Below are 27,800 nucleotides of genomic sequence, written 5' to 3'. Positions count from 1 at the left end.
AACAAAACTCAAATGAAACCCATCAAAAACCACTCCATGATTTAAAAATTGATGTTTGGTGTGCAATTTCTGGAAGCCAGATCATCGGACCAATATTCTTTGAGGAGATTGTTAATACAAACTTCTACTTATGACGTACAAAGAATTTACATTTAACTTGACCCCAGAAGGACTTTCTTATGGATACTTCCAACAAGACGAAGTTACTTGCCACACTTCTATTTCCAGACTTATTGCCATTCAATTTTTACTTCTATGCTTACTGAAAGGAATAGTTTACAAGAAAAATCCATGGATGTTGGAAGAGTTGAACGACAATGTACAAGAAGAGATTGTCAGGATTACATTTAGAGAATTGCAAAAGATTTTTCTGAATATGATTTGCCATGTGCGCTGAACTTTGTATAGCAACTGGTGGTGATAAGCATTTTGAACAGAGACTTTGTAAACATTTATTTTTCAAAAGCACTGTTAATGAGAACCAATAAATATAAGTAATTTAATATTACAATTTACTTTTCATTTTTTAATTTTTATTCTCCGTGGCTGGGTTTATTTGGTCCACTCTACTATTTTCAGATGATTCTAATTTTCCCCTGTAATGGCATAAACAATTCACATTAGTGGTTTGAAGAAAACCCATATGCTTAAGTGTAATCAAATTTTCAGAAACTATTTTCAGTGAACATTTGGTTGGCATGATCGACAACCAATTAATAGGCCCTTTCATACTAGAACATATCATGGGGAGGAGTTATCAGGAATTTAAAAAAAATAAATTCTTACAGTGGTTGAAAATTTCTCATTGGCTAAAAGTACTGAAATATACTATCAACTTGTAAATATACTATTTATATATGCTATTATAAGTAAGACAATTATTAGATGAATAATTTACTGGTAAATGGATTGGACATTGAGGGCCAGGTGACTTAGATCTCTGAATTTTACTGCTTTTTAGTTTACTGATTTTTGGGATGGATGAAATGTGAGGTATAGAAGCAAAAAGTAGACACACGAGATGAACTGATCACTTGCATTCTCAATGCTGCTGCCCTCTTTGAGTAATGCGAAGATATTAGGTTGGTGACAGAAAATGTAAGGAAATTAGTTGAAAAGTGCATTGATATCAATGGTGGAATTTTTGGACAATTATGGTAAATTAATACAGTATAAACCGCAGTCTGTATTTTGTAATAAGTATTTTAATTTTTCAAAGGTCTAAATTTATTGAACTAAAAACATCTGTATTTAATTTTTACTATTTTTAAAATTTTGAAAAAAAGTGTGTGTGTGTGTGTACTTTTCACTATCATTCTAGAATTTGATACCGACTCCAAAACCGTTCATCTGATTAAACAAACCTAACAAACACATCTGAAGTGAAATCTCTAAATCCTTCGAAATAAAAGCTGGTGTCAGTTAGAGTTTTGGATTGTCACCTCGCCTCAATTGCATTCGTGAGAAGTGTGCAAGTCATCAAGGAATGAGAAATCGAACTTTAACCTGAATCTTCTCAACCAAATTTATCTCGGATTCAAAAAGCGTATGTATTTATAAATAAATCAGTTGACAGATTTCGACAATTAATTGTGATTAATGACTGATTATAACGTTCTGATTCATACAGAACTCTTACCTTTACATTTTAACCCCCTTAATCGATATTTTTACACTTTGTATTATACTTCGTTATTATATTGTAAGCATTTGAAAATTGCCGTTTATTATATGTTATAAAAAACATGTTGAAATGATCGATTACTTAGGCGGTAGTGTGATGAGCCTCCGATAATTCAATAGAATTTTTTTTATTGTGAATAGTGGTTATAAACTCCCGTAAGAAAGTCTATGTTACTCCATAATCACAACTAATGTGTCATTGAGTATACATCGGGAAATAATCACTCCCAACTTCTCTGAAAAAGTAATGAACGACGAGTAAGTGAACTGGTAATCCATAAGACTCATCGGAAACATCTGCGATAGGTAATCCATCTCCATCGAGATCCGTCAACCAACTCAGGTTCTTGTATACATGTTGTGTATTGCCTGGGACCACTAACAAAACGCGACACCCGTGTAGTTGAACCCAAATTAAGAAAGATTCTCATGAAAATCCTAGGCTCAAGAAAAACCAATAACACTGTGAAAAACTCACCGATATAACTTAATCCAAAAATGCAACATCCAGTGCTAAGGCCACATTTCTTGCATTTAGCTCACAAAACATGGATGCGTGAGGATTCTCATTAAGAAAACTCAAATAACGATTGATGGCTCGATGATATCTTTAAAGACATGCAAAAAATAAACATCGATGAAGAAACACAAAATTGGAACAGATGTTGAAACGAAATCAAGAATTTCAGTATGTTTCAAAAACTAACAAAACAAGTAAACAACTTGGCGTGGTCTGAAGAGAGAAAATAGCCCCCTTCACGAAAAATTACTGGAGTAAAAGGATTAAAAATCATACGTAAAGTTGTTTACGCGCTCCATAGATTAAATCGAAAAAAAATTTTCCAACTCTGAATTTTTCGAGTTAGCATTGTTTTATACACGTACACACACACACACTCACATATATATAAAACGAACTCGGAAAATTTCAGAAGTTGTTAAAATGTGAAGATGGTTGTAACTGAGGGCACAGTGTCAAACTTACTGCCGTATGTAAGATTTTGCGAAGGTTACGTGTCAACTTTATTATTTTAAATTTAAACGAGTGCTTAAAAAACTTAATGTTATGAATGTGGTACCACATTATCATGCTTTGAGAATGTTTAGGTTATGGTAAATGCTGGTGTATACTATTTGGAAGCTACTTGTTTTTTTACGTCAGTCGAATTATTTCGCATATTTAATATTTTAATAGATCTTATTTTATTTTACAGAAGAAGTGCGTAATTGAACATATTTAAAGGTCGGTAAATTTATTATTTAAATTAATTTAATCAGACCTGTTTTTATTAAAGTTAGGAGTTCAGTTACCTAGTTAAGCATACACAATTAACATCGCCTTCTGACAGTGTACATGGTCGATTTATAGATGTCAGTTTTCCGTTTTAGAAATATTTCAATATTGTGTTTTAAGCCTCTGTGCGATTGTTTTCTACTCTTAGCTATCTGATAGTGTTTTGATGTGTAAAGGAACTGGCTGTATCCCCTACTTAGCAATACTTAATGAGCCTTCATTATTACAAAAGGTTTTTGGCTTAAATTAAAATAAGTTTAGGCCTAAAGATAATTTGAACACTTATGCAGCCCCATTATGTAAGAATAGGCTACTATAATTACATAATTTTAAAAAGTATATAGTACGTATAACAAAGGTAAAGTCTTCTGAGTTAAGGTTGGCTTTTGATTTCGCTGTTCTCTGTTGATATTTTGTATGTTAGTTATTGTATTTAAATATTACTTTTGTTGTTAATAAATTATATTTAATTTTATTAGACGAGGTAAGCCAGCATTAGGTTATGTTATGTTGGTATCTTGCAAAGTTCAGTACACGGAATCGTTACGTTACTATTCGTTATCTAACCTAATGCTCAATAATCTCATCTAATTAACATTAAATACATAACTTATTAATTAAAAGAATTATATTTAAAATAAATACAATTATTGTATAAGACTGTCTTCAGCACAGAAGTGATAAATAGGAAAAAAAAGTTGAAATCGAATGGCACCTCGTTAACACAGAAGTACCGAAAATATAGCATAGTTGTTGAGTGGGATATGTGTAATCAGTGAGAACAGATTTTGTTTTAGAAGTATGTTTTCCTCTAAAAAATCCTGCAGAGTATTACTTTATTGAATATAATTACACATCTTTTTCTTTAAAGCAGTGTTATTCATGCTGGGTTAAAATTTATGATTCAAACTTCATAATTTTGAGGTAGAAAACTTTAAATTTATGAGTTTCTTGATGATACATGATGTTCTTGATATCCATGTTGTATAAATGTTCAAAGAACATTTTTAGTTGGTTAATTAATTGTAAGTTTATATAATTAATCCTTATAAATGTTAACTATTGCAGTAGTGTATTTTTGATATAGTGTTGAAAAAAATTTTTTTTTTAAATATATTTTTATTTTGTGGATTAAAGTGAGTAGAATCAACTATATATGTTCATTAAGAAATAAATGATTTCTTAATTTTAAGTTAGCTGAAGAATTTTTTCAACCCTTGAAAAATATTAACTTTCTTATAATTTGTCTTCAGCTCTAGGGTGTATCTAGAGAGTGGTCTTCCAACCTTAATCTCTACTCAATCATTTGATGTGATGTTAAAATAATAGTATCATTTTTTTTTTAACAGAATAATCCATTGCTTATTTAATAATTTAAATAGCTACTTTTTTAACAATTTGAATTAGTTTACTTTGTAGTTGAGGTTTTTAATGGTATGGGATAGTGAAATATTTAATTGACATTTAGCATTATTGCTAAAAAAAGAAATTTTTCAAAATTCTTGTACCTTCAACTAAAACATGATTTGACTAAAATGTTAACAAGTCATGTTCCAGGTCACAAAGTTAAATTTTTTCTGGAAATTAAAAAAAAAAATACAATTAAGTGATATTAATAGTAATGATATTAAGGATTATTGGATAATGAAGATTGCCCGATAATGTTAATGCATTCTGTTTACATGAGAGGGAAGCATTCATAACCCCACTGCTTACAGTTGCTTTAAGGGACCATCTATGTGTTCTCTTAAAGCATAAAAAATTTCTTTACATCCCAGGAAAATGATATAATTTGAGTTTTTATTAGTACTCTAAGATTGTTATAAGTAAAATATTTTTTGCCTTAACACTTTTTTATTTGAGAAATGTTTAAACTATGCAATTCATAAGAAAATGTTTATAGCCTATTTCATTATTTGGATAGAAAGGAATAATATTTGATTCTAAAACCCTTCAATTTCTTGTCGGAATTGCAATCTATTGTCTTTTACTTATGAATTGAACATCAATAAAGTAAGCACCATAATTCTCATGGAAGTGGTGCTACATCCATTCATTTTACATTCCTGTTTATTCTTTTACATTGATTTTGTGTACCATTTATGAACAGCCTGTGGTCAACTTCCTCTTAACATGGGACTGCTGTATGGTGAAGGTTAATGAAAAAAACATTCATAAAAAACCTCTGGTTGATGAATTTATTTCTTTATTACTTTAAATTTTCTTTAAGTTTTAAAGTTCTTATTCCATGAAATCATACCAGATTGCAGCTTGAAATCAGTGGATTGTTTTAAGAGTTAAAAGTATGTATGTTTGGGAATACACTTAACAATATATTTTAAAAATTCATCTCTTATTTTTACTAATAGTTGTTTATATTTTGGCATAGCTTTTTCAAATTTTACAGTTTCTATTATTTATGGAGTGATATGAATAAATAGGAATGCTTTTGTGAATTTTATTTTGACTTTATTTTATTGAATTATTTTTAACAGTTGTGCTAAATTCAGGATAAATATCCTTCATCTATGCCTATCTTGCTATGTGTTTCAGTTAATATGTGGAAGTGGCTATCAGTCGGTAGTTTTTCTATTGCTGCATTATATTTTTTTAAGTAAGTTTTTTCAGAGCTTAGAACAATTTATTATTTATTAGAGTTCCTTTTAATTAATGAAACAACATTTATGAAATCGTTACTTAACAGATGTTTCAGAATTTCTTACAGATAAAAGTATAAATATCTTAATTACTGCATTTACTTATTTGAAGCCACTTCTGAAATTTCCTTCTAAAACATTCTTCTGTCTCCTGCATAACATGATACAGATATATTCAGAGAATCGAGTAGGCTGAACACACAATTGGTCAGATTGCATATGGTGTTGCATGCATTCTACACTGCTTTAACATTGTGCCTTGGTTACTATGCTTAAAACTTGGATACTGGGCTTGTAAAAACTTGTGGACCCATTTCATTACAAAAAGAGCTCAAAGTTATTCAATTATTTTTTTACTGATGATAAATTCACCACAGAAACTTACAAAGAAGCTGTTGCGTAGGAAAATGAAAATGGAGATTTTTAGTGTAAGAAAAATTCCTGCCTGTTGGCTTCAAATCTGGGACCTCCAGATGAAAGTCTGAGATGCTACTACTGCACTATGAAGATTGGCAACTATAATTCTCAAACTGTAATTAATTTTGCAGGCAAAGTTAAAAATAAATGGAACAAAAAAAGAATTGTTTAAGAATTCATACAGCTAAATTCAACTTAAAACTACATTTGTGGAAGCATAAAGGTTTGCTTATTTATGTGGGTCAATCCATTACAGGTAGTCCAGAAAAAAAACAATTGGTTGGTTGACCATGTCAAAAAAAATTCATATTTTGTAGATGCATTCCTTAGGTTTTGATAGTACAAAACAATTTTTTTTAAATTTTTATTGTATCTGATTAAAAATGGTGGCCATTTTTGTTTTAAGCCTCACACTATTTTTCAAGTTTGCAGGCATTTTCTAAATAACTTGACACTGGGTTACCCTAGGCTTTTTAAATAAATTGCATTGTATTCAGTACACAATGCAAATCAAAGTGCTACCCCAAAGGCCTACAAATCAAAGTCCTACCTAAAACGCTTTTGTTCATGTACGCTTTGTGGCCTAAAGTTATAGAATGTGGGTGAACAAAATTTAAATTTCTTAAGGTAATTTCTCAAAGAAGGAACAGTTTCTCAGACTCGGTTTTTTCTGTGCTTTTATATATAAGATTATAGTTTCTTTTTTATAAAATATCAATGGTGAGTTGCTTACCCTTTAAATTAAATTAAATTACAACCTTTTAAATTTTGTTCAATTTTTCTACTGCAATATCTCTTGTGGGACCAGATAGAAATCTGAAAATTGCATACATAAAAAGTCTGTATGGTATCAAACTTAAGTATAAATTTAAACTTTGAGATTAAAATCAAAGTAAGTATAAAAAAATTGTGAATTCAAGCAAAATTGTGCTTGATATCCACATTTGTGATAAGTGGGCAGCATAAGGAATTATTATACTATTTCTAAGGAATTGAACTAATAAATCAAATTTCTTAAAAATAAATGAAGAACCTTAATATAAAAATGCATGTACTGCCCAGTGTATAATTTTGAATTATTTTAGATTTGAAAAGCCCTTATTAGATTGAAGGGTAAGACCATTCTTGCTGAATATATATGTGTCTGATGGTTTATAAATATTAATTTATTTAAATTAAATTTTTTGTTGTCCTTATCTCCATATATATATATATATATATATATATATATATATATATATATAAAATAGGATGACATCTACCTTATTCCATAAGCCAAGTAAGAGCGATTTCGCGAGTTCCTCGCATTTCAAGTCTTTCATTGCAAATTGCACATTGAGATTTAAAACTGTTAAAAGATCCTTTTTCATTAAATCAAAACAAATAAAACTAATTTTTTTTCTTTTTTAATTAAAAAATTTTAAATTGTAAATTAAAATTAAAAATTGCATATATATAAAATATGAAGTCAATAATGAAATTAATTGATTTATAAAAATAAAGTCACAATGACAGTCACATAATTTTGGCTAGCTAGTCTACATGGATTTCTAGTTTATTTTTGTTATTATTATTAATTTTGACTTTTTATTTAATTTTATTAATGGCATCATATTTTATATATATGCAATTTTTAATTTTAATTTACAATTTAAAACTTTTAAATTTAAAAAAAAAACAATTTTCTGTTTTGATTTAATTTGAAAAGGATCTTTTTAACAATTTTAATTTTAATGTGTAATTTGCAAATAAAGATTTGAAAAATTATAGAGCAACTGATGATGTAAGGTAAAACAAAAGCGCTCTTGCTTGAATTATGGAATAAGGTAGATATCATCCTATTTTATTTTATTTTATTAATTCTGTACTTGGGTTGATCGGATTAATATAATTTGTATAGTGCAGAGGAATATGATTCCTGAAAGGATCGATTTTAGAAAAATAATATATATATATATATATATATACTGGTGTATCATAATGTTCTCCTGTGACTTTCATAACCTATTCTAATTTTGAGAAAAATAGAAAAAGTTAATATAAACTTAGCTCTTAAAATGCTTTGTTTGAAAGTTATGGCTGGTGAAAGATTTTGATTGGATTTCAACTATCCCAGTGAAATGAGGTCGTAATGAAATTTTTATGATGTTAATTAAGAGGCAAAATTAGTGATTTCTTATGGTTTCTGACCTGAAAAATCGATTAAAATAGGCCCCAGAACTGTATCTGCAGTAAGTTTTGAGAAATCTATGATGAAAATCAATAAATAGGTAATAAACATATAAAATTTTTAAAAAAATTAATTATAAACAAAATGGTGTAAGTTGAAAAAAGTTAGAAAAATTCAAATTTTATTTAGAACAGTACATTACTACATCTGTCAGAAAAGTACTTATTTAATGTAACTAAAAGTAAATCCTCTTATTGTGAAGTGAAAAATTTGTAAAAACAAAATTTACTGTTAAAAAATTAAAAAACCTGTAAATTATACAACAAATTGTAAAATAAAAATAAATGAATTAAAATTGTTTAGGTAATAACTTTTTTTTATTAATACTGAAATTCCAGTAAATAATTTAAAAAAAATTATTATTTCATTTCAAAGTTCGCAATAAAATAATGACAATAAAAAATGCACAATACTGTATTGGTGTTTAAATCATTCTGTAAGGTACATTAAGTATATCGGGTATTGTGACTTGTGCTGTTAGCGGAAGTTTGCTGTGAATTTTAGTTGGAGTGTGATAAGTTTGCCATTGAAGTAATGCTGTTCTTATCAACAGAGAATACAGTATATGATATTCTGTTTGGGTGGGTAGTGGTAATGTTACAGCTGCTGCAGTAGAATATGAAATACATTTTCCAAATCGCAGGATTCCAGATCCCAAAACAATAGGCGTGATTTTTGCATTCTTCGGGAAACAAGTTTACTATGTATTATTTATATTAGCTGCGAACGATCTGTCCAACACAATGCTGTTATTCATGAAATATCTATCGATGCATTCCTGGTATCAATACATGATGTTTTTCTAAACAGATCAGAGTTTCACATTTGATGGTTTGGAGGACACTTAAACAGATTAAGTTTTATCCTTATTGTAAACAGCAGTTCAACATCTACACCCAGGAGAAGATCCGCTTCACTGGAGTTCTGCAACTGTTGAAATACAATCGACGACTGTACATTTTGTTTACCAGTGAGGCAATTTTCATTCGAGATGATGTCAACAATGTATGCAATGATCATTTATGGGCAGAAGTAAATCCTCATGAAACAATGGAAGGCAATTTTCAATACCAATTTAGTATATGTATGGTGTGGCCTTCTACACAATCAGTTGTTTGAACCGTTCATATTACCCGGTTGCTTAAATGCTGAGGTTTACTTGCACTTTCTTCAAGAAGAATTGCCGCAGCTGCTTTAAGATGTTTCTCCAGCATTAGGATGCAATATATACTTCCAGCGCAATGGTGCACCACCCTACTTCTCTTGTGCTGTTTCCACTCACTTAAATCATAATTTCCCTGAGAAATGGATCAGTTATAGTGGTTCTCATTCCTGGACTCCAAGACTGCCTGATGAACATGTTTAGATTTTTGGGTCGGGCGAATGAAAAATATTTTACACAAAATGAAATTTCATTCTCTTGAGGAATTAATTGTCTGTATTATGGATCTAGCTGAGCAACTTCAGAACAGCCTGAAGAACTAAAAAGAGCAATAAAAGCAGTACAGAAGCATGTCAAGAAAAATGTTGAAAATGTTTATTATAAACTGGTAATGCTTTTTGTTCTAGTATACTGTTTCTAAATAAAATTTGAATTTTTTAAACTTTTCTTTGTTTTATTCAACTAATCTTATTCCATTTTGTTCAGAACTAAATTCTTTACAAGTATTATTTAAAAGTTTTATGTGCTTATTACCCATTTAACGAAGTTATTGTACGTCAAACAAAAAACGGTTTTTACCCCAGTTTATTTGTTTTCACCCTCAAAAACTACTAGAGATATGGTTCTGCGATCTATTTTATTCAATTTTTCAGGTCAAAAACCATAAGGAATCACCAATTCTGCCCCTTAATTAACGTCCTAAAGATTTCAGCACGATCTCATTTCTCAGGGTACCTGAATACTGGGTGAAGTCTTTCACTAGCTGAATTGAAGCATTTTAGGACATAATTTTATATTAAGTTTTTTCATTATTATCACAAGTAGAATAGGTTATAAAAATCTTAGGAGAACTTTGTGATACATTCTGTATATACACAATTTATACTGTTAATAATTAGTTTTATTTAATGGTGGTAATAAGTCACAATTCTCTATTGATAGGTTCAGGATTGTTCAGTCTCACTTAAGCATCTAGAAGTAGTGCAAGCTGTGCTTGCACTGTGTGTTGTCTTTCCTCTCTACCAGTATTTGTCTTACTTTACTCTGTGCTGTTAAAATGTACAGTTGCGTAGCCTTTTAAAATGTAGTGTCAGTTTTCTGTATGTGTTTTTAGTAATGAAGCTTGCCATAAAACTGTGAATGGGGTTTTTCCTAAAGACATGGAATCAATTATAGTAATTATTGTGAAGAAGAAAAAGTATTGTTTTCTTTAAGAATTTAATTTGAGGTCACTTCAACTTGTAAAAAATCATGAAATAAAATACTTGAAAAAGTTTCATCTCTTGCTCTGATATTTTCAAAAATCATAAAAAACCCTATAATAAAAGTCTTAAGATAAATAACTTTGGAAAATTATTCTTTAAATGTAAGTGTTTCTGTCAATCTTACACCAGGAAAATCATTGTGGCCAACATGTTACTCTAAAATATTTATTGTGGACAAAGAAAGGGATGATGAAAGTTTACATAAAGAATTTTACGACTCATCATAAACTATTAAAAAAAAATTAGATTCAGCTTGTACTATTCTAGGTTTATTGCGTGATTATAAAATTAGTTAATTAAGTGAAGAAAAATTTGTAGCCTTGAAAATAAAAATTGAAAAAATTTCCACCATTATCTGTGGTAGTCTCACTTCAAAATAAAATTCCTTATTCCTAATCCAGGTGACATCCTCAAAATTTTGTGATCTGATAGAAAATCTAAAAATTAAATGTATGTCATATTTCTAACAAAGAGAATAAAATTAAAATTATTAGTTTACTTAGTGTATTCTTGGAGCTGAACAAAAGTTAGTTATGAATTTAAAGTGTCAGAATGTAAAAGAACAGGGTATTTTACTAAATTACAAGAAAGGAGAGCATCAAACGTAATAACTGAAGACACAATACAAAAAGTTAAAAGTTTCTATGTTGTTTGATGCTTAGGAAAAAAGGATTGTGTTTTATTGAAGGAAATGGTACTAAGGCTCAAAGACAAAAATGGTTAGTACTTTGTAATTTAAATTAGCTTATTTCTGAGTTTAAAATAAGAACCCTGACATTAAAATTGGAAGATTGAAATTCTGTTAGTTTAAGACCAAAATGGTGTGTTGTTGTGGGGGACATCTATTATTCATAATGTTTGTGTCTGTTCCACCAGAACATAAAGTTGATGATTGATTGTGCCTATCTTAAAGTTGATTATAAAGATGTTTTGGAACCTCTGGTATTCAAAACAGATAACTTATGATTGTATGACATCTTTGAAGACTCAATGCCAGACAATATAGAATACAAACAATGAGTGACACAAGGCAGAACTGAAATGATGACAATTGTAAAATTATAAGAAGAATTCTTTGAAATATTGATTGTTAAACTTGAAAATCTAAAGATTCATAATTTTATTGCAAAATCACAAGGAAAATTTTTTAAAGACAAAAAACATCTTGTCAGGTGATGAATGCATATTGTTTTGGCTGACTTTTCAGAAAATTATTCCTTTGTTGTAAAAGACAAAGCACAAAGACACCACTGGGTAAACAAGCATTTCTGTTTTATTAAAAAGATCAAGAGAAAGTAAAGAACCTTTGAGTTTATGTCATAAGTGATTATCTAGAATATAATACTACAACAGTCCATGCATTTTGATTTCAATTAACAAATTACATTAAAGAACATTATCCTTCTGTAAAAAAATTAATCTATTTCTCTGATAGGGCTGCAAGCCAGTATAAATGTAAAAAGAATTTTATAAATATGGGCTATCACAAAGTAGATCTTGGACTTGACATAGAATGGCATTTTTTTCTTTGTGTCATGGGAAAAATGCCTTTGATGGCACAGAGGGTAGTACAAAGCGATCTGTGACAAAGTCTAGTTTATAGTGGCCTTATAAGGATCAAATCTTGACAGCTCAGGAAATGTTTAAATTCTGCAAATATATAAAGGGAATTATGTATGTTTCTGTGAAATTTAGGAAATCCAATAATTCAGTTCCAAAGCCTAAGAGCAGTGTTTCTCAATCTGGGGGTGCAAAATTAGCCTACACCTTTCACAAGTAAACAATAATGAAATCATTTTATAGAAGAAAAAAAATTATTATAAACAACTTACATTTATAAGTACACATGTAAAGAACATAAATTAATGAGATGGTTCTGTTTGTTTTTCATTCAAAAGTTTCTCCATACTTGGATTTATGTTAGAAACATACAAAAGCAAATTGTTTACAAGTGGTAAAAGACAATTTCTATTTTTAGTTTTTAGCTTAATTATAAATGAAAAACCTTTTTCACAGATGTAAGAGGTGGCAAAAGGGATTACAATTTTCAATGCTTCTCACTAAATTTCCATATTCATTTCGACAAGGAAGCCAAAATGTACGTAAATCTTCAGTTGTGAGTTGTAGTTGTAGCATTTCATCGGCAGAAATTTCAGTGAGCTGGTTGTGAATCTCAACTGGTGATTTAGCGGATGCAACAGTGATCATTTTTATCTTCTTGATATACTTCTCCAATTAATTTTTTAGCTCAGGCAAGTGCATCTTCATGTTATCAACTGTGCTGAATAATAGTGTATTCTTCATCAAAATTTTTCTCAATATAATCTGAAGTGAGTGGAAAGATATCAAAATTTTTGTTTTGAAGGTGAATAATCCAGATATTAAGCTTCTTAATGAAAATGTAGACTTTGTCTGTCATTAATAAAATATTTTGATCATGTCCTTGTAAATTTACATCCAAGTTGTTTGATGCGAAAATATGTCAGTTAAGTATGCCAAAAGCAACATATTCTCATTATTCTGTAAAATAACAAACATTGAGAATGGTGTTTGTTTATCCAGAAAAAATATTAATTATTCTTGCAGTTCAAATAACTGGGTTAACACTTTCTCCTGTGATAACCATCTGACTTCTGATTGAAAGAAAGAGTTTTTTTTTCATCCATTTCATCACATAGTTTAGCAGACAGCCCATTCTGTAATGGTCGACTTTTAATTTAATGAAATTAAAAGTCTACCATTTTGATGTCCAAAACAACATATTTTCTTTGATTGATCTGTCCCTATTGCATACATATCACAAAATGTGAGAACTGAGAAATGTTTGCCACTCATCAAATTCGAATACTAAAAAATTCATTTGAACTCGCTTCCGAATTATCTGATTGCAAACAGCAGCCATGTCATAAATCTGCCTTGATACTGTGTCATTTGAAAGTGGAATTTTTTTCAATTTTATTGTTTCTTCCACGCTCATTAAAACGCTGACCATATCAATTGCAGCCGGCAGTATGAGGTTTTCTGTGATTGTATGGGCTTTGGACATCTTAGCTTCTCTTAATGCAATGAAACAAGATGCTTCAAGTGTGCTTTTATCAGTGTGGTTTAATAGAAATATGTAATTTTTAAAAAAAATATTCCAAGGGTTTGCTTTTATGATCTGGTTGTTTAATTTGTAAGTATCGAATTAATTTTTATGGCTTTATGCTTTCACTGGAGAGGACTTGAAAGCAAACAACACATCGTGACTTTCCATTCAGTGATGTAAAACCATAATTTAAATAATAGGACAAAATTGTTGTTGCGATCAATACTTGTTTTGTTGGTATGAGGATAGTATTTTTGGTGTTTAAAGACGCATTCAAGTAATGATTTAAATGCATAGTCTAAATGAAGTTAGATATAAGAAGAATTTTTGTGTGAAACCTTCGGTGTTAGGGAAGACACAGGGATTGTGCTTTTTCAAATCGGTTAATTTGATATTTTAGGGTTGTAAGTTATGGATGGAAGAGGCCATATGAAGGCGATAATAGGTTGTGTAAATACACTGATGGAAATATCTGCCAACATATTTGCATTGGTGGCATTCTTTCAGAGGCGAAACTGGTGACTGTGTTATCAACTTTAGAGGGTCTAAAAGATGACCTCTAGTAAAGCCCACCTGGACTAGCAATGGATCTAGTGGTATGGCAACTGGGATCGTCACAAGGGAGGGAGGGGGGAATCAGGATGTCATTGTACAATCTTGTCATTTTACCATTTTAAACAGATTTATCAGTTGTGCCTAAAAAAAATCTAATTGAATTGGTTATTGTTAAAAGAAGGTATGATGCAGAACAGATTTTTCACAAACCAAGAAAAACTTTCTAATTTATTTATTTAATTTTTTTACTATAGACTGTTTTACAAGTTATACTTATTTCTATTTTCATTATAAAATTTATTTAATAAACATGTATAATGGTGAAAAAGTAACAACATAGATGATAGAAATAAAGATAAGCTTGTTATATTTTATCATCCATCAGGACCAAGAACTACATTAAAAAAAAAATGAAAAGAACCAAGTTTGGGTGTCAATAAAAAATATATTGAAGAATCTGACTCCCTTGGAATTCACCACCATGTCTGGGCGCACTTTTAACATCACACCCAAATGTTGTGAAGTAATCTCACAGCTGTTAAATCAGCATTAAGGTAAAACTGATTAAAGGTGAGAAGACAGTTAAAATGACAATAGTTGTCAGTTTATTAATTCAGTGCTAAAGCAGTTCAAGGAAACAGTTTATTACATTTTACCACACTGCTGTTTTAATTCCATTTTTGAAGATTTTATGTTTCATTACTGGCTTTAAATTTAACATTACGTAATATGCAAGTATATTTACTACACATAATTTAATGCATATCCTGTTTTGTTATCCAAATAGTTATCTAGTTTTGATGTATACTTAAGTAATTGAATTATACTCTTATGCCCACTTATCCCATATGTGGAAATCAACCAATTTTGCTTGAATTAACAAATTTTTATACTTACTTTGAGTTGAATCTCAGTTGAAATTTATTCTGAAGTTTGATACCATAGAGACCTTTTATGTGTGCAATCTTCAGATTTTTATCTGGTCCCATAACTGAGATATTACCAGCTGAAATATTGAAAAAAAATCAACTTTTAAAAGGGTGTAATTTTTAGAGGGTAAGCTACTCATCTTTGATATTTTATATAAAGTAACTATATCTTTATATAAAAGATAAAAAAAAAAAAAAAAAAAAAAAAAAAAAACAGGTTGAGAGACTATTCCTTCTTTGAGAAATTACCCTATGAAAATAGAATTTTGTTCATTCGCATTCAATAATTTCAAGTTACAAAGCATACATGAACAAAATTATTATATTAGGTAGGTAAGTAGGGTTTTGATTTGTAGGCCAGAATGTACTTAACACAATTTAGTTTATTTGAAAAGCCTAGGACAACCCAGTACGGAGTAATTTAGAAAATGCCTGTGATGTGAAAAACCGTGTGAGGCTTAAAACAAAAATGGCTGCCATTTTTTAATCGGATACAGTAAAAATTAAAAAAAAAAAAAAAAATTGTTTTGAACTACTAAACATATAAGGGAATGCACCTACAAAATATGAATTTTTTCTGAGATGGTGTGGCAATTAGTGTTGAACCACTTGGAATGTATTAACCCATATATTTAAATGCCTTAAAATGACACAATTAATTGTGTAGATAATATGAAATGGGGAACTTCAAATTTATTTCACGTTCTTAGTGAACTACTATGTACAAGTTATTTATAATAATAAAAAATAACATACAGTAAAACAAAAAAAATATTGTCAAGAGTATTTTTATCATCACTTTCTACACATTATTTTCTCTCTCATTGTTTTAGAATCTCTCAAGCAGTTTTTCTTGTTGATGTAATTAATTTACATTACACTTACTTATATATTAATGGGGATATAGCTGAATAACAAAAAATTAATACTTTCATAATATTTTAATTTCTGTTTTGTGAAAATTGATGGTATAGTTTTTGAGTAGAAGTGCAGGCACATTACATGGATAGATAACTGCTATTTTAAAGAATATATTTATAATTTTTTAAATATTGTGTATTAAATATACATTGAATTAAAAGCTATGTTATTGTTTCTATTAACATTGCTCTTATTGTAATCATTATGTATTGACATGACTTGGAAAAAAATTACATGCTTTAAATATACTCATTTTAATACAAAAATACGTAATTTCTTATATTTATAAGTTAAATTTAATGAATTTAACTGACAGCAGTCTTGTAGCATGTCATTGTATTTCTAATTTTCAATGGTTTGCTGGGACAAATTTTAATAATTTTGTTGTTAAATTACATCTCAGCTTTGAGACTATTTTACAAGAAAAAAATATCAGTCTTTAGCTTTTGAGACCAAGATACAGAGTTGTTAAAATTGTCAATTGCTACATAATCTGTAATATATATATATATATATATATATATATGTATAAAAAAAAATTGCGTGAGACTGAGTGGTCTCATGTTCGTGTCATAAATGATTGTATATGTGTATTTCCACTTTCTGCATTCGATAAATTCATGTAATAGAATTATCTATTACATGAATTTTAAATATTACTTAGTAGTATTTAATTAAATAGTAACTAAATTACTAATAAATAAATATTAATTCTTGTAGTAATTTAATGTTATTAAAAAATCAACAACAAAAATTCATAGCTGCTCTATTTTTTCATAAAGTATAATATTTAGTTTATTTATTTTAAGCAGCTAAATGTTGGTGTTTTTACAGACGATATTTCAGAGGAGAAATTTGTGCATGTCAAGAACGACTGGATGGGAAAGTAGTGATTGTTACAGGTGCTAATTCTGGTATTGGAAAAGAGACATCATTCATTCTTGCTAGAAAAGGTAGTAGTAATTAGGAAATTAAGGAATTAATAATATAATTAGTGGGTTGTAAGGACAAAATCCCAGTGTAAGGATTGTAAATTATAGGAAAGGGTTTTATTCAAGAAATGCTTATAATTTAAAACAATTTAGATGCTAATAAACATTTGAAACATGATTATGTTATAATTACACTTTAATGAATGAGGAGAAATGAACCAAGTTAAGGTTATAAGGTATTGATTCAAATTCATGTGTAGGTAATTAAAATCATGATGCCAGTATGTATAGGATTTTTTCATTTGGTGGAACTAGGAGGAAGTGACTCTCCACTATTAATTTATATAGGTTAGTGGGGAGGGTAATTCTGTATCTAAAAAAAAGAAACGTCTATGTTAAAAAACATTTCTATGGTATGCAAATATAATTTTTTATATTGCAAATAAGCTACACAAATGAAAAGTTATGTTGTAATTTTTGTTTTAAATTTTCTTGTAGTGTTGTATCACTATTTTTTTTTTTTTTACTTATTTCATTGTGGATGTGTGGATCCTCCTCACATAGTCTAAATTTTACTTATAAAAAGAAAAATAATTTTTTGCATTTATTGAAAACTAATATTCAAAATTTTTTTATTCTTAGCAATTATCATAAGATTTTTTATAAAGTGTTTTTTTTTGCCTGTAATTTTTATTTATAATCTTCTATGAAGTAAAAACTGAACAGTTATTGATAATATGACCAGTATCTCAAGATGAAAAATATTTTTAAACTGAAAATTTTATTTTAATTGAAAATCAAAATAAAATTTGATAATCTTGTAAATTTTATTTATGCACATCTCACAACTATTTTTTCTAAATGTAATATTCTCAAACTCTGGACAAACCTGTTAAATAGTTTGGGATAGTCGTTAGATCATTTTATATTTTTTATATTAGTGAAAATTTGGAGACTAGACAAACAAAATACAACTATTTTACAACTATTTGGTCATTATTAATAATGGTGTAAAAGCTATTTATTAAATGTATATTAAAAATGATGACACTAAGCAATCTATTACTTCACATATTGATTTATTAAACAAATATTGTTTGTTTTTACAGGAGCTACTGTTATCCTTGCTTGTCGTAACGAAGTTGAAGGTCAGCGTGTTGCTAAAGATATCTATTATTCAACTGGAAATTCATTCATCAAATGTGAATATTTGGATTTGACTTCATTTGAAAGCATCCAATTGTTTGTTGACCGTCTGAAGAAATCTGGTATGTTTTTTTAACAAACTACATCTTCAGGTTTTGTACTGTATTCGGTCAGAACTTAACTGTTATTGATAGCTTATGGCTCTTTAACATTGCAAAAGGCAATTTTAGTTACTAAGTATTAATATTATTTAATGAAGCCTTACTATTAATTAATTAAAACCTTGCATTTTATTTGTTTTGATTCAGGTATCCATAGTGTATATGCTTTAATTAATAATGCTGGAATTTTTTATCATCCTTTTAAATTGACTGAAGGAGGTTTTGAAATTACATTTCAAACAAATTATTTGGGTATGTAATTAAATATTTTTATTTGTATGATTATATGTTGTGCTAATATTTATATTTACCTTTAGTATAAACTTAAAAAGAATTGTTTTAAACAAGGCCAAGCCTGGCCACAAGCTATTCTTCCTCTTAAAAAAGTATTCCCTGACAGAAAATTAAAATTTTCGTTTTTTTATACAAAGATATAATAAAATTGTTGTAGATACTAGAGTGTGTACATAAATATTTATCTTAAAGTAATTTACTAATTTCATATAATGAAGAAGAAAACCTGCCACCTTCATTTAAAACTTATGTATAAAATTGATAATAATTAAACACTCTGAAACAGACCCTACAGTTAAAACTTAAAAAACTATGTATGCAACAGATTTAACATAAAACACACCTTTAAAAGTGTTTGTAGTTTAATTTAAATTCAAAGTGGCTACATCGGTGTCAAGAATGGGTAAATTTATAGAAAAAACATGTTTGTTAATTAGACATCATTCTGCTTGGAAAAATGTTCAAAATTTAAGCTGTCTATATTAATTTAATTAATTTTTAAAATAATTTCAGTAATTGTACATGAAATCCTTTATATTTCCAGTAAGTTATAATAAATTACTTCCATGTCGTAATACGTTTAAATTATTTAATTAAAAGACCAAAATTCATATCCAGTAAATGAAAGGTCTTACTTAGGATATAATAATATAATTTCAGATTTAAAAAATGTTTTAATTTTGAGCCCATCAGTATTTACAATAAACAGTACATTTTGATAATGCTGTGGGTTCACTGCTGGAAAAATAGATTTAAAAAAAAAATTATTTTGTAGTTGAGGAATGAAAAATTAAAAACTTGTTAAGCATAGTTAACTAATTATATTGTTTTTTTTTAATAATATATGTATTTATTTGTATGTACAACTATCAGTTAAGAAACCAAGAATTTCTCACCACCTCTGTTTTTAGTAAACATACCGTTTATATGTATTTTGTCAATAACAAAAAAAAAATCATGTAATAACTTCGCTCAAGTTCTACAATTTTATTTTATTTTTTATGAAAATTCACTTTTTTGTAGGACTTTTAGCAGTTTAACTGCTGGTGTGACTATAACGGTTTTAAGTAAATGCTAAATATAAAGTATTGAAAATTTACGGCAGCTCTTTTATTTATTTCTAATGCAATATTCTTAAAATTTACACAATCACTTAAATATTAAGTTGGTAAATTTATTTTTTTTTTGTTTTAGTTGTTAATTTTGTTTTAGATCAAATATTTTTTTAAAAGTTAGTTTTTTACTTCCTTATACAGGCGAAAAATTTCAGATTTCAATGGAAATACTCATTTTGACTAGTTTCAAACATGACATCTGTACGTATGTATCTTGCATAACTCAAAAATAATTAGGCATAGGATGGTGAAATTTTGGATTTAGGACTGTTGTATCATCTACTTGTGCACTTCCCCTTTGATTGCAATTGACTGGACCAAAAGTGTTTAAAAAAAATCCAAAAAATTTGGATTTTGGACTTTTTCTTAACTGCCTGAATAAGTTCTCATTGAGAGCCTTTCAACGATATGTCATAAGTGGTGAAAATAAATATTTTCATTCGTTTCAGAGTTATAGCCAAATAAAATTTTATTTAATGAAGTATTTTGAGAGCTCTGATGATATTGTATCATGCAAAGCCTCAATGAATAACAAAAAGAATGGCAGGTTTGGGGAATTGTTGAAATCCTATAAATATGTCTGTAGTTTAATGACCTCGATGCGATTATTTTGTTAGTTTTTATTGAAACTTTGAAGTTAACAAAAGAACGTAACCAATAGAAACACTGTTTTCTAATTTTTCAGATGAGGAGTTTATGAAATTTTCAGTTTTTTTTTAAGTTTTGACCTGCCAAGACTGGTTGATTCATGTGAGCTGAAAGATTTGAATGTTTTTTTTAATTTTTATGTGAGGCATTTGAAGTCTCTTTTCTCATAAAAGTAAATAATAAGAGCTTAATCAGTCACAGTTTAATGTATAACAATAATTTTAATACAGTTAAAGATTGGGTTTTGATGTGTAATTTGGCTAAGACATCTGGTCTGGAACTGTTCAAGGAGAGATACAGAAGCCTGAATAAGTGTTACAGGAAACTGTTAGAAATGAAGATTTATACAAATTTTATTATAAAATCATCAACTAAGTGTAAGGCTGTAAGTGAGTTAATTAAAAAAGAAGATAATATAAATAGAGGTGGGTTTGATCCTTGTTATTTTAAATGAACACTATTAGTAATATTATTAATAAAGGAAGTGCTATTCTCAATCAAAACAATGATGAATTAAGTAGTTTTCTTTTGAATATTGGTAATTTTAAGTTCAATAGGAATGTAAATAATGAATTTGATTGGAGTTTAGTTGCTGCAGAATATATTAATGTGGTTATGTCTCTCAAAAAGTGGCGATTTTTATGGGTTTTCCTGTTTCATTAAAAGAATATTGCATTTGATTCTGAATCCACCAACTTTATAAATTATGCATTTTCTTATTGGATGTTTCCTGATAACTTAACATTCTAGAGTTATACCAATTTTTAAAAAGAGTGATAAACAGCAGCCTGACAATTATAGGCCTGTTAGTCTTGGTAACTTAAACCTTGCGGCTACACCACTCAACCAACTGTACGAGCAAAATTTATTCTATGTAAGTTGTGAAATTACATTTATTTAGTTAGTGCCGACTGTTGCCGCTAGTATTGCCACACTTACATAAATTAAATATGGTATGCCTGTGTGTTTTAATTAGAATCATTGAATTAAATAAATGAAAAAATATTATATTTAAATAAAATGATAAATATTTTAAATTAAATTGTGTGTGTAGCCATGTATCAGAAACAACCCATAGTTGTAGGACTTTCCTGAAACACAGCTTTAGGTGCATGATGGGAAAGTCCTACAACTGTTTTGTCAGCTTTTTTTTTATAATTGTTAGTGTGTAAATTTATTTCATTTGAATTATTTGCAGGTCCATTTTTTTTGACCATACTTTTAATAAATATCAATTTACTAAAACATAAATCAAGGATAGTTAATGTTGTATCAGAAGCTCATCGCTTTCCTAAACAATTAGTTGTAGATGAAGTTTGTCTTCCTAGACCTGAACTCAATAAATTTATCAGATACGGAGAATCAAAACTTTGCCTTGTGTTATTCTCTAATAAACTTGCCTCGCACCTAAAAGGTAACAATTTAGTGTTAATAATTTTAGAATAATACAATTTTCTGTTATATGAAATGTTTCTAGAATTGATGTACATGATATTATATCAAGATTAAGCTCTGATCAGTAAATAGATATTTTCTATCTACAAAACATATTGTTTGCACTATAAGTTGAATTGAGTAGTAAATAGAGGAAGAATGCTTAAAAGATAATAATTAATACTTAACAGTACTTAATTTTAAAATAATTATTTATTAGTGTAGGTATGTGAATTATTGAATGGCACTCGTACTTGAATTGATTACATATGCTTTATCCAATTCACATATAAGGCTTATTTTTGATTATCCTATATGGCAGACTAAAGCAAGGCAAGTCTATAGGCAGTTTGACAGCACCAGATTGTTGAACATGTGAATGCAAAAGTCAGAGAAAATTGTTGTTTTACGATTAGAAATCTTTCTCTAGAATTTCCAAAGACAACATTTTTGATATTATGTATTTGACTGACATTCTAGGCCATTGTAAACTTTGTGCACGATAGGTGCTGAAAATGTTGACAAATGCTCACAGAATGACATGTGCATGTGCTTTCTCAACTGCTTTAACTATGAGGTAGAATAATCTTTTTCCTTTATCATTACTGGTGACAAAATGTGGATTTTGTACATCAGTGCTGAGACAAAACAACCCATGCAGTGGTGTCATTCTGGCTTACTCAAACTAAACAAATTCAAATAAACCTAGTTTTGAATAAAATTATGGCAGCTGTATTCTGGGATCAAAGGGTGTGCGCTTTTGATTGATTTCATGGATCCTGGAACATCCATCACATCACAAGTCTATTAAAACACTTTCTAAACTGTGTCATGCCATTAAAAACCGACACTGGGGAACTGTTCTTCTCTATAATGCATGTCCACACACAGCTGCATGCATATAGAAACAATTCAAAAATTCAGATGGGAAATTTTTGATCATCCCCTTAACAGTCCTGATCTCGCACTCAGTGACTACCACCTCTTCCTACACCTAAAAAACTGAATTGAATCAACAATTTGAAGAAAGTGAAGAGTTGAAAACCTCAGTGCAAAAGTGGCTTTTTATTCATCAGGCTTAATGTCTCAAGCAACTTTTCAAAATGTATACTCCCTCTCAATTATATATATTATTTAAAATAAAATTATTCCAAATTTAATACACTGGATATTCATTTCATCAAATTTCAACTGATTACTAATTTTTGTATGTATCCTGTTAATCTTTAATAGGATAACAAGGATCCTAGTAGATAAACCGCACAACACAATTTAAGGATAAGATTCATAATTTTTGTAACTGCAGTGTATTTTTATTAACATTTTTTTTTTTTTTTCATTAAATGTGGAAAGCTACTACGATCAGTTTTGAACTGACCAACTTACATACATGCTGCAAAAAGCTTTCTTTTCATCCAAGCCTTTTATGAGCAGGCACTTAATTTTTAAAGGTCATCCATATTTTTCTTGGGAATTGTGCCATGCATGAACATACCACGTAACTATATTAATTTTTTAACAGTTTGTGCTTAGCATAAGAAAAAACAAATAAAATTTTTATTACTGTAATGTTTAATCTTTTTTAGAAGATATTAGTGTTAATTAATAAATCAGAGAACTAGATGGTTTGCTTTGGTTGTATTATTGAATGAAATATAGCATTTTTACCGAAAATCATAACATGTGAAAGATGTGGGATTCAGTATGTGTATTATATTTGAGTTTATTATTGTACATAATGTATGCTATATTTTAAATAATAGTTGTTTTTATAAATATTAAGTAATATGAAAGATTAAGCATAGAAAATGGAGTGCACTAATAATTTTACTGTAACTCTTGTATATTTACTATAGTGTATATGTGATCATGGTATTGCATGTGTTACTTACCCATCTAGATAGCGCTATAGCTTTAGAAGGGAAATTATTGTAATCTGTCCAATCTGGGCATATGTGCTTTTCATCAGATTTTGATGTTTTGACATCTAAGGAACCCAAAAAACGATGGAAATTTTCTGGATGTTAGTGTTCATATGCACATGTGTATTTGGTGATGGCCTCTAAATCACCTTATATCTCCATCACTATTGGATCAATTTTGACCAAACTTGGTCATAGTACTTCTATATATGGGGCACTGATGCCATTTAAATTTTCAAATTAAAATGTCAAGGGAATGAGGCTATAGAGCAAGGTCACTCTCAGTATCTCAAGATTTTGCCTAATTAAGGTCATATTTTTCTTAGGTTCATTTGTTAACAATTAAAAAAATATTTGCAAAAAAAAACTTTGCAAAATCTCAACCCCACCCAAAAAATGCTCTAAACTACTACGTTGTGACATCAGTAGAATTAAATAAATAAGTAATATTTAAAGTGTAAAAAAGTAACTCGGTCTGGCCGGGTCTCAAACTTGATCACTTGGTCGACTCAGTACCTGGTGTGTTAAGCCTATATATGCTATAATGGCTATACCATTCTGCTGACCGTACAAGTGAAATGTGTCCTATGCAAGTTGTGAAATTGCATTAGTTTAGTTAGTGCTGACTGTTACCACTAGTACCGCCACACCTACGCGAATGAAATATGGTATGCGCATGCACTTTAGTTAGAATCATTAAATTAAATAAATTAAAAAATATTATATTTAAATAAAATGATAAATATTTTTAATTAAGTTTTGCGAGTGTAAGCCGTGCATCAGAAACAACCGTCAGTTGTAAGACTCCCGGACTGCGCCTTTAGCCGCTTGATAGAAAGTCCTACAACTGTGTTGTCAGCTTTTCTTTTTTGTCTTTACAACTATAGAAAACATTCCAGAAGGCTTCTTCTAATAATATAGGTCAGCTTAAAAAATACTTTATCAGACTCTGAAGATGAGAAATCTTTTTATGATTATTAATTTATCATTTTTATTGTATTTAAGTAATGAAATGAATTGAGCGAGTGATGAAAAGTTACACTATACAGACATACCCACCTAAACCTATAACATGTTTTTTGATAAAACATTTTGTTGTGTTATTTTCTGTTTTCCAGGTATAGCAGTGTTTAATGTTGATCCAGGAAATGTAGAAACAAATGTTTACAGGCATTTTCCACTTTTGAATAATAAATTTCTATTTGCACTTCAGAAGCCAATTCGCTGGTTCTTAGTTAAAACTCCTGTGCAAGGAGCACAGACTATAATTCATGTAGTTAGTAGCTCATCCTGCTCTGAATACAGTGGAAGTTACTTTAGGTATTTTATATATATAATTTTTTATTATATTTAGTGTAAAATATATTTTCTTATAACAAAGATTAATTTTATAAAATTATAATTTTAAATGATAATCATAATTATTCATTAAATAATAAAATTAATATTTTTTAATCAAGCTTATAAGATATAAAACTAGTTAATAATAGTTTTTACTAGATAATAGTTTAACTAGTAATAATTTTTATAGAAAAAAAAATCAAAATGAATTTACATTAATTCTATAGTATTTTTAAGTTCCAAATTTAATTTTAATTTACACTGTTGTAAATTTTTTCTAAAAGTTCTAAAAAATGAAACTGGTTAAACAATATTGTAATTTTAGTCAACTGTATTGTAATCAGTTGTATCATCACTGCTGGTAACACCATAAATAAAAATAATGTAACTGTATAAAAAAGTCTTACTAAATAATGAAAAAAATATTGAGAACTCAAAAATAAACTTTATAAATAAATACAGAGTATTTATGGTTTCTGATGTAAAAAATTTAAGCATGCACATGCACACACCACTTTCTGAAAATTTAAATAATTCGACATACTGACCACTGCTGGCCAATTAAACTCAAAAAACAACTTAACCACCAAAGAGAAAAAGCTAATACCAATAGTTGACTTTCACGAGATACCATATCATAATATAAAGACTGTGCAAATTATTTGTTTTGCAGTAACATCTTATGCATTATTTATCAAATAAAAATTTTGTATTTACTGTTTTTATTTTTCCTCAGTGTTTGTCAGAATTTTTATTTATATAATTAAATAAATAACGTACTTTTTATATCAGGGTAAGCATATGTCTATAATTTACCAAACGCTTCATTAACATGTTTTCTTAATATGATTTTTTAAAAGTCCGTGACTTGCAAAATATTATTTATTGATCATAGTTTACTATAGCCTGAACTGAATAAGAGAGAATTTCTTCATGCATTTTATACATATAATACCTATAAGGATTGCTAACCGTAACCTGTTCCCCAAGAATGCAGTTAGTTTACAGACATCATATTCACTTAATTTATAAGAAATTTGTGCTTTATATTATTGTTATATCAGAAATTGCATAATTATATTAAGATGTTTTTGCATTGTATTAAAAAAGAAAATAATAGTTCTGCCATAAGTTATCCTTTATTACAGTCACTATTTATTTTAAAATACTAATTAATAACTCAACATAAATTTATTCTGTTTCAGTGATTGTAAAGTGAAGACTCCTTCGGATTTAGCTCTCGACAAAAACCTAGCCAATAATTTATTTAATAATAGTTTAAAGTGGTGTGGTTTAATGCTGAATGTAGATAATAAAAATGTTCAGGAAACCACAGTTTAGGATCTGGACTTCTCGTGATAAATCTATCTCAAAAGAATGTTTGAAACCAGGAATTACAACAATGGAAAGGCCAAGAGAAGGTTCCAAATGTAAGATAAAATTAAAAATGCAGAATAATGATACACCATTTTTCCCAACAGAGTATTTGAAAGATGATTTCTCTGGTAGCATAACAGTTGGTGAAGCCGACAGGGAATTTGATAGAGCTGTTGATAAATGTGTTACATTAATGGATACAAAAGAAAAGTCTAAGTTAACTGTAAAGTTAGAAAATAATCAGTATACTGTCACTGTGTATGTTACGCTTATTGAATTTACACCCTCTCCTCCAAGCTATGAATGGAGCAAAGAGAAGAAGTTAGAAGTAGCACGTCATCATAAAGAAAAAGGTTGTGAACTGTTTAAACAAGGACGAGTTCAAGATTCTTTTCTTAGATTTAGTAAAGCAGTTAAATTTCTAATAACATTGGGAATAGAAAATAAGGATGTTGAACCACTTTATTTTACACTGTGTAATAATATGGCATGGTGTCAACTATCCCGTGGTCAAGCTTCACATGCACTTACTTTATGCAACAAAGTTCTTTCTAATAATCCTAATAATGTAAAGGCATTAATGCGAAGAGCTGAAGCATTTGTTTGGCTGCAGGATACTGAACATGCAGTGATGGATTTAAGAAAAGTAAAAGAACTGGAACCGAGAAATAATATTGCCCGTGAACGCCTCATTAAATTAGAAAACAAACTTGCTATAGAGACAGTAAGATATAATAATATTATTAAAAGTATGTTCCGATTTTAAGACTGAATAAAAAATCAAATGCAATTCATTGTATTTGAATTTAGTCAAGAGAAATATTTAAATGTTTCCTAAATATTTTTATTGTTAAAACAGTGTATGAAAAGTTTATTTATTTTTTTCTTGTTATAAGAATTAATTTTTTTGTCATAATTAAATAGTTTGTGAACAAACATGGATGTCTATAACTAAATATATTCAGTATTCAGTTTTGTATTTCATTATTATTATTTACTAAAATATTTTTGAAAAAAATAATTTTTAAACATTTTATTTCTTGAGTGTTTGCTTGTTAAACTGGTAAAACTTATATTCAATAAATTTAATATGTCTACCAGATTGGTCTAGTGGTTAACTCATCACAAATCACTTGGTTTTATATGGATTTGAATGAATACTAGACAGTGGATGCTGATGTACTTTGTTGGTTGGGGTTCAATTAACCAACCGCACTTCTATCAGGAAT

General features: G+C 28.7%; 2 protein-coding genes across 6 annotated transcripts; both read left to right on the top strand.

Moving 5' to 3' along the window:
- The first annotated feature begins 2,362 nt into the window (after window positions 1-2,362).
- Window positions 2,363-26,683, top strand: LOC142324858 (retinol dehydrogenase 12-like). Of its 5 annotated transcripts, none has more exons than XM_075365918.1 (8): window positions 2,369-2,926; window positions 5,531-5,591; window positions 17,036-17,154; window positions 18,243-18,401; window positions 18,588-18,692; window positions 21,696-21,911; window positions 24,972-25,173; window positions 26,400-26,683. In XM_075365918.1, the coding sequence occupies exons 2-8, from the start codon at window positions 5,536-5,538 to the stop codon at window positions 26,533-26,535; spliced, it is 993 nt and encodes a 330-aa protein (XP_075222033.1). In that variant the 5' UTR covers window positions 2,369-2,926; window positions 5,531-5,535; the 3' UTR covers window positions 26,536-26,683. The 5 variants fall into 5 exon arrangements, with proteins under 5 accessions (XP_075222037.1, XP_075222033.1, XP_075222036.1 ...); XM_075365919.1 differs by lacking the exon at window positions 2,369-2,926 and adding an exon at window positions 3,186-3,276; XM_075365920.1 differs by lacking the exon at window positions 2,369-2,926 and adding an exon at window positions 3,386-3,901.
- Window positions 26,597-27,337, top strand: LOC142324831 (uncharacterized). Its single transcript, XM_075365848.1, has one exon. The coding sequence runs from the start codon at window positions 26,597-26,599 to the stop codon at window positions 27,335-27,337; it is 741 nt and encodes a 246-aa protein (XP_075221963.1).
- The last annotated feature ends 463 nt before the right edge of the window (window positions 27,338-27,800 follow it).

This window comes from Lycorma delicatula, chromosome 5 (genome assembly GCF_047948215.1).
Source record: "Lycorma delicatula isolate Av1 chromosome 5, ASM4794821v1, whole genome shotgun sequence".
In the NCBI taxonomy this organism is placed as follows: Eukaryota; Metazoa; Arthropoda; class Insecta; order Hemiptera; family Fulgoridae; genus Lycorma; species Lycorma delicatula.
The sequence above is the reverse complement of the archived record's forward strand: the minus strand, read 5'-3'. Positions and strand labels throughout refer to the sequence as shown.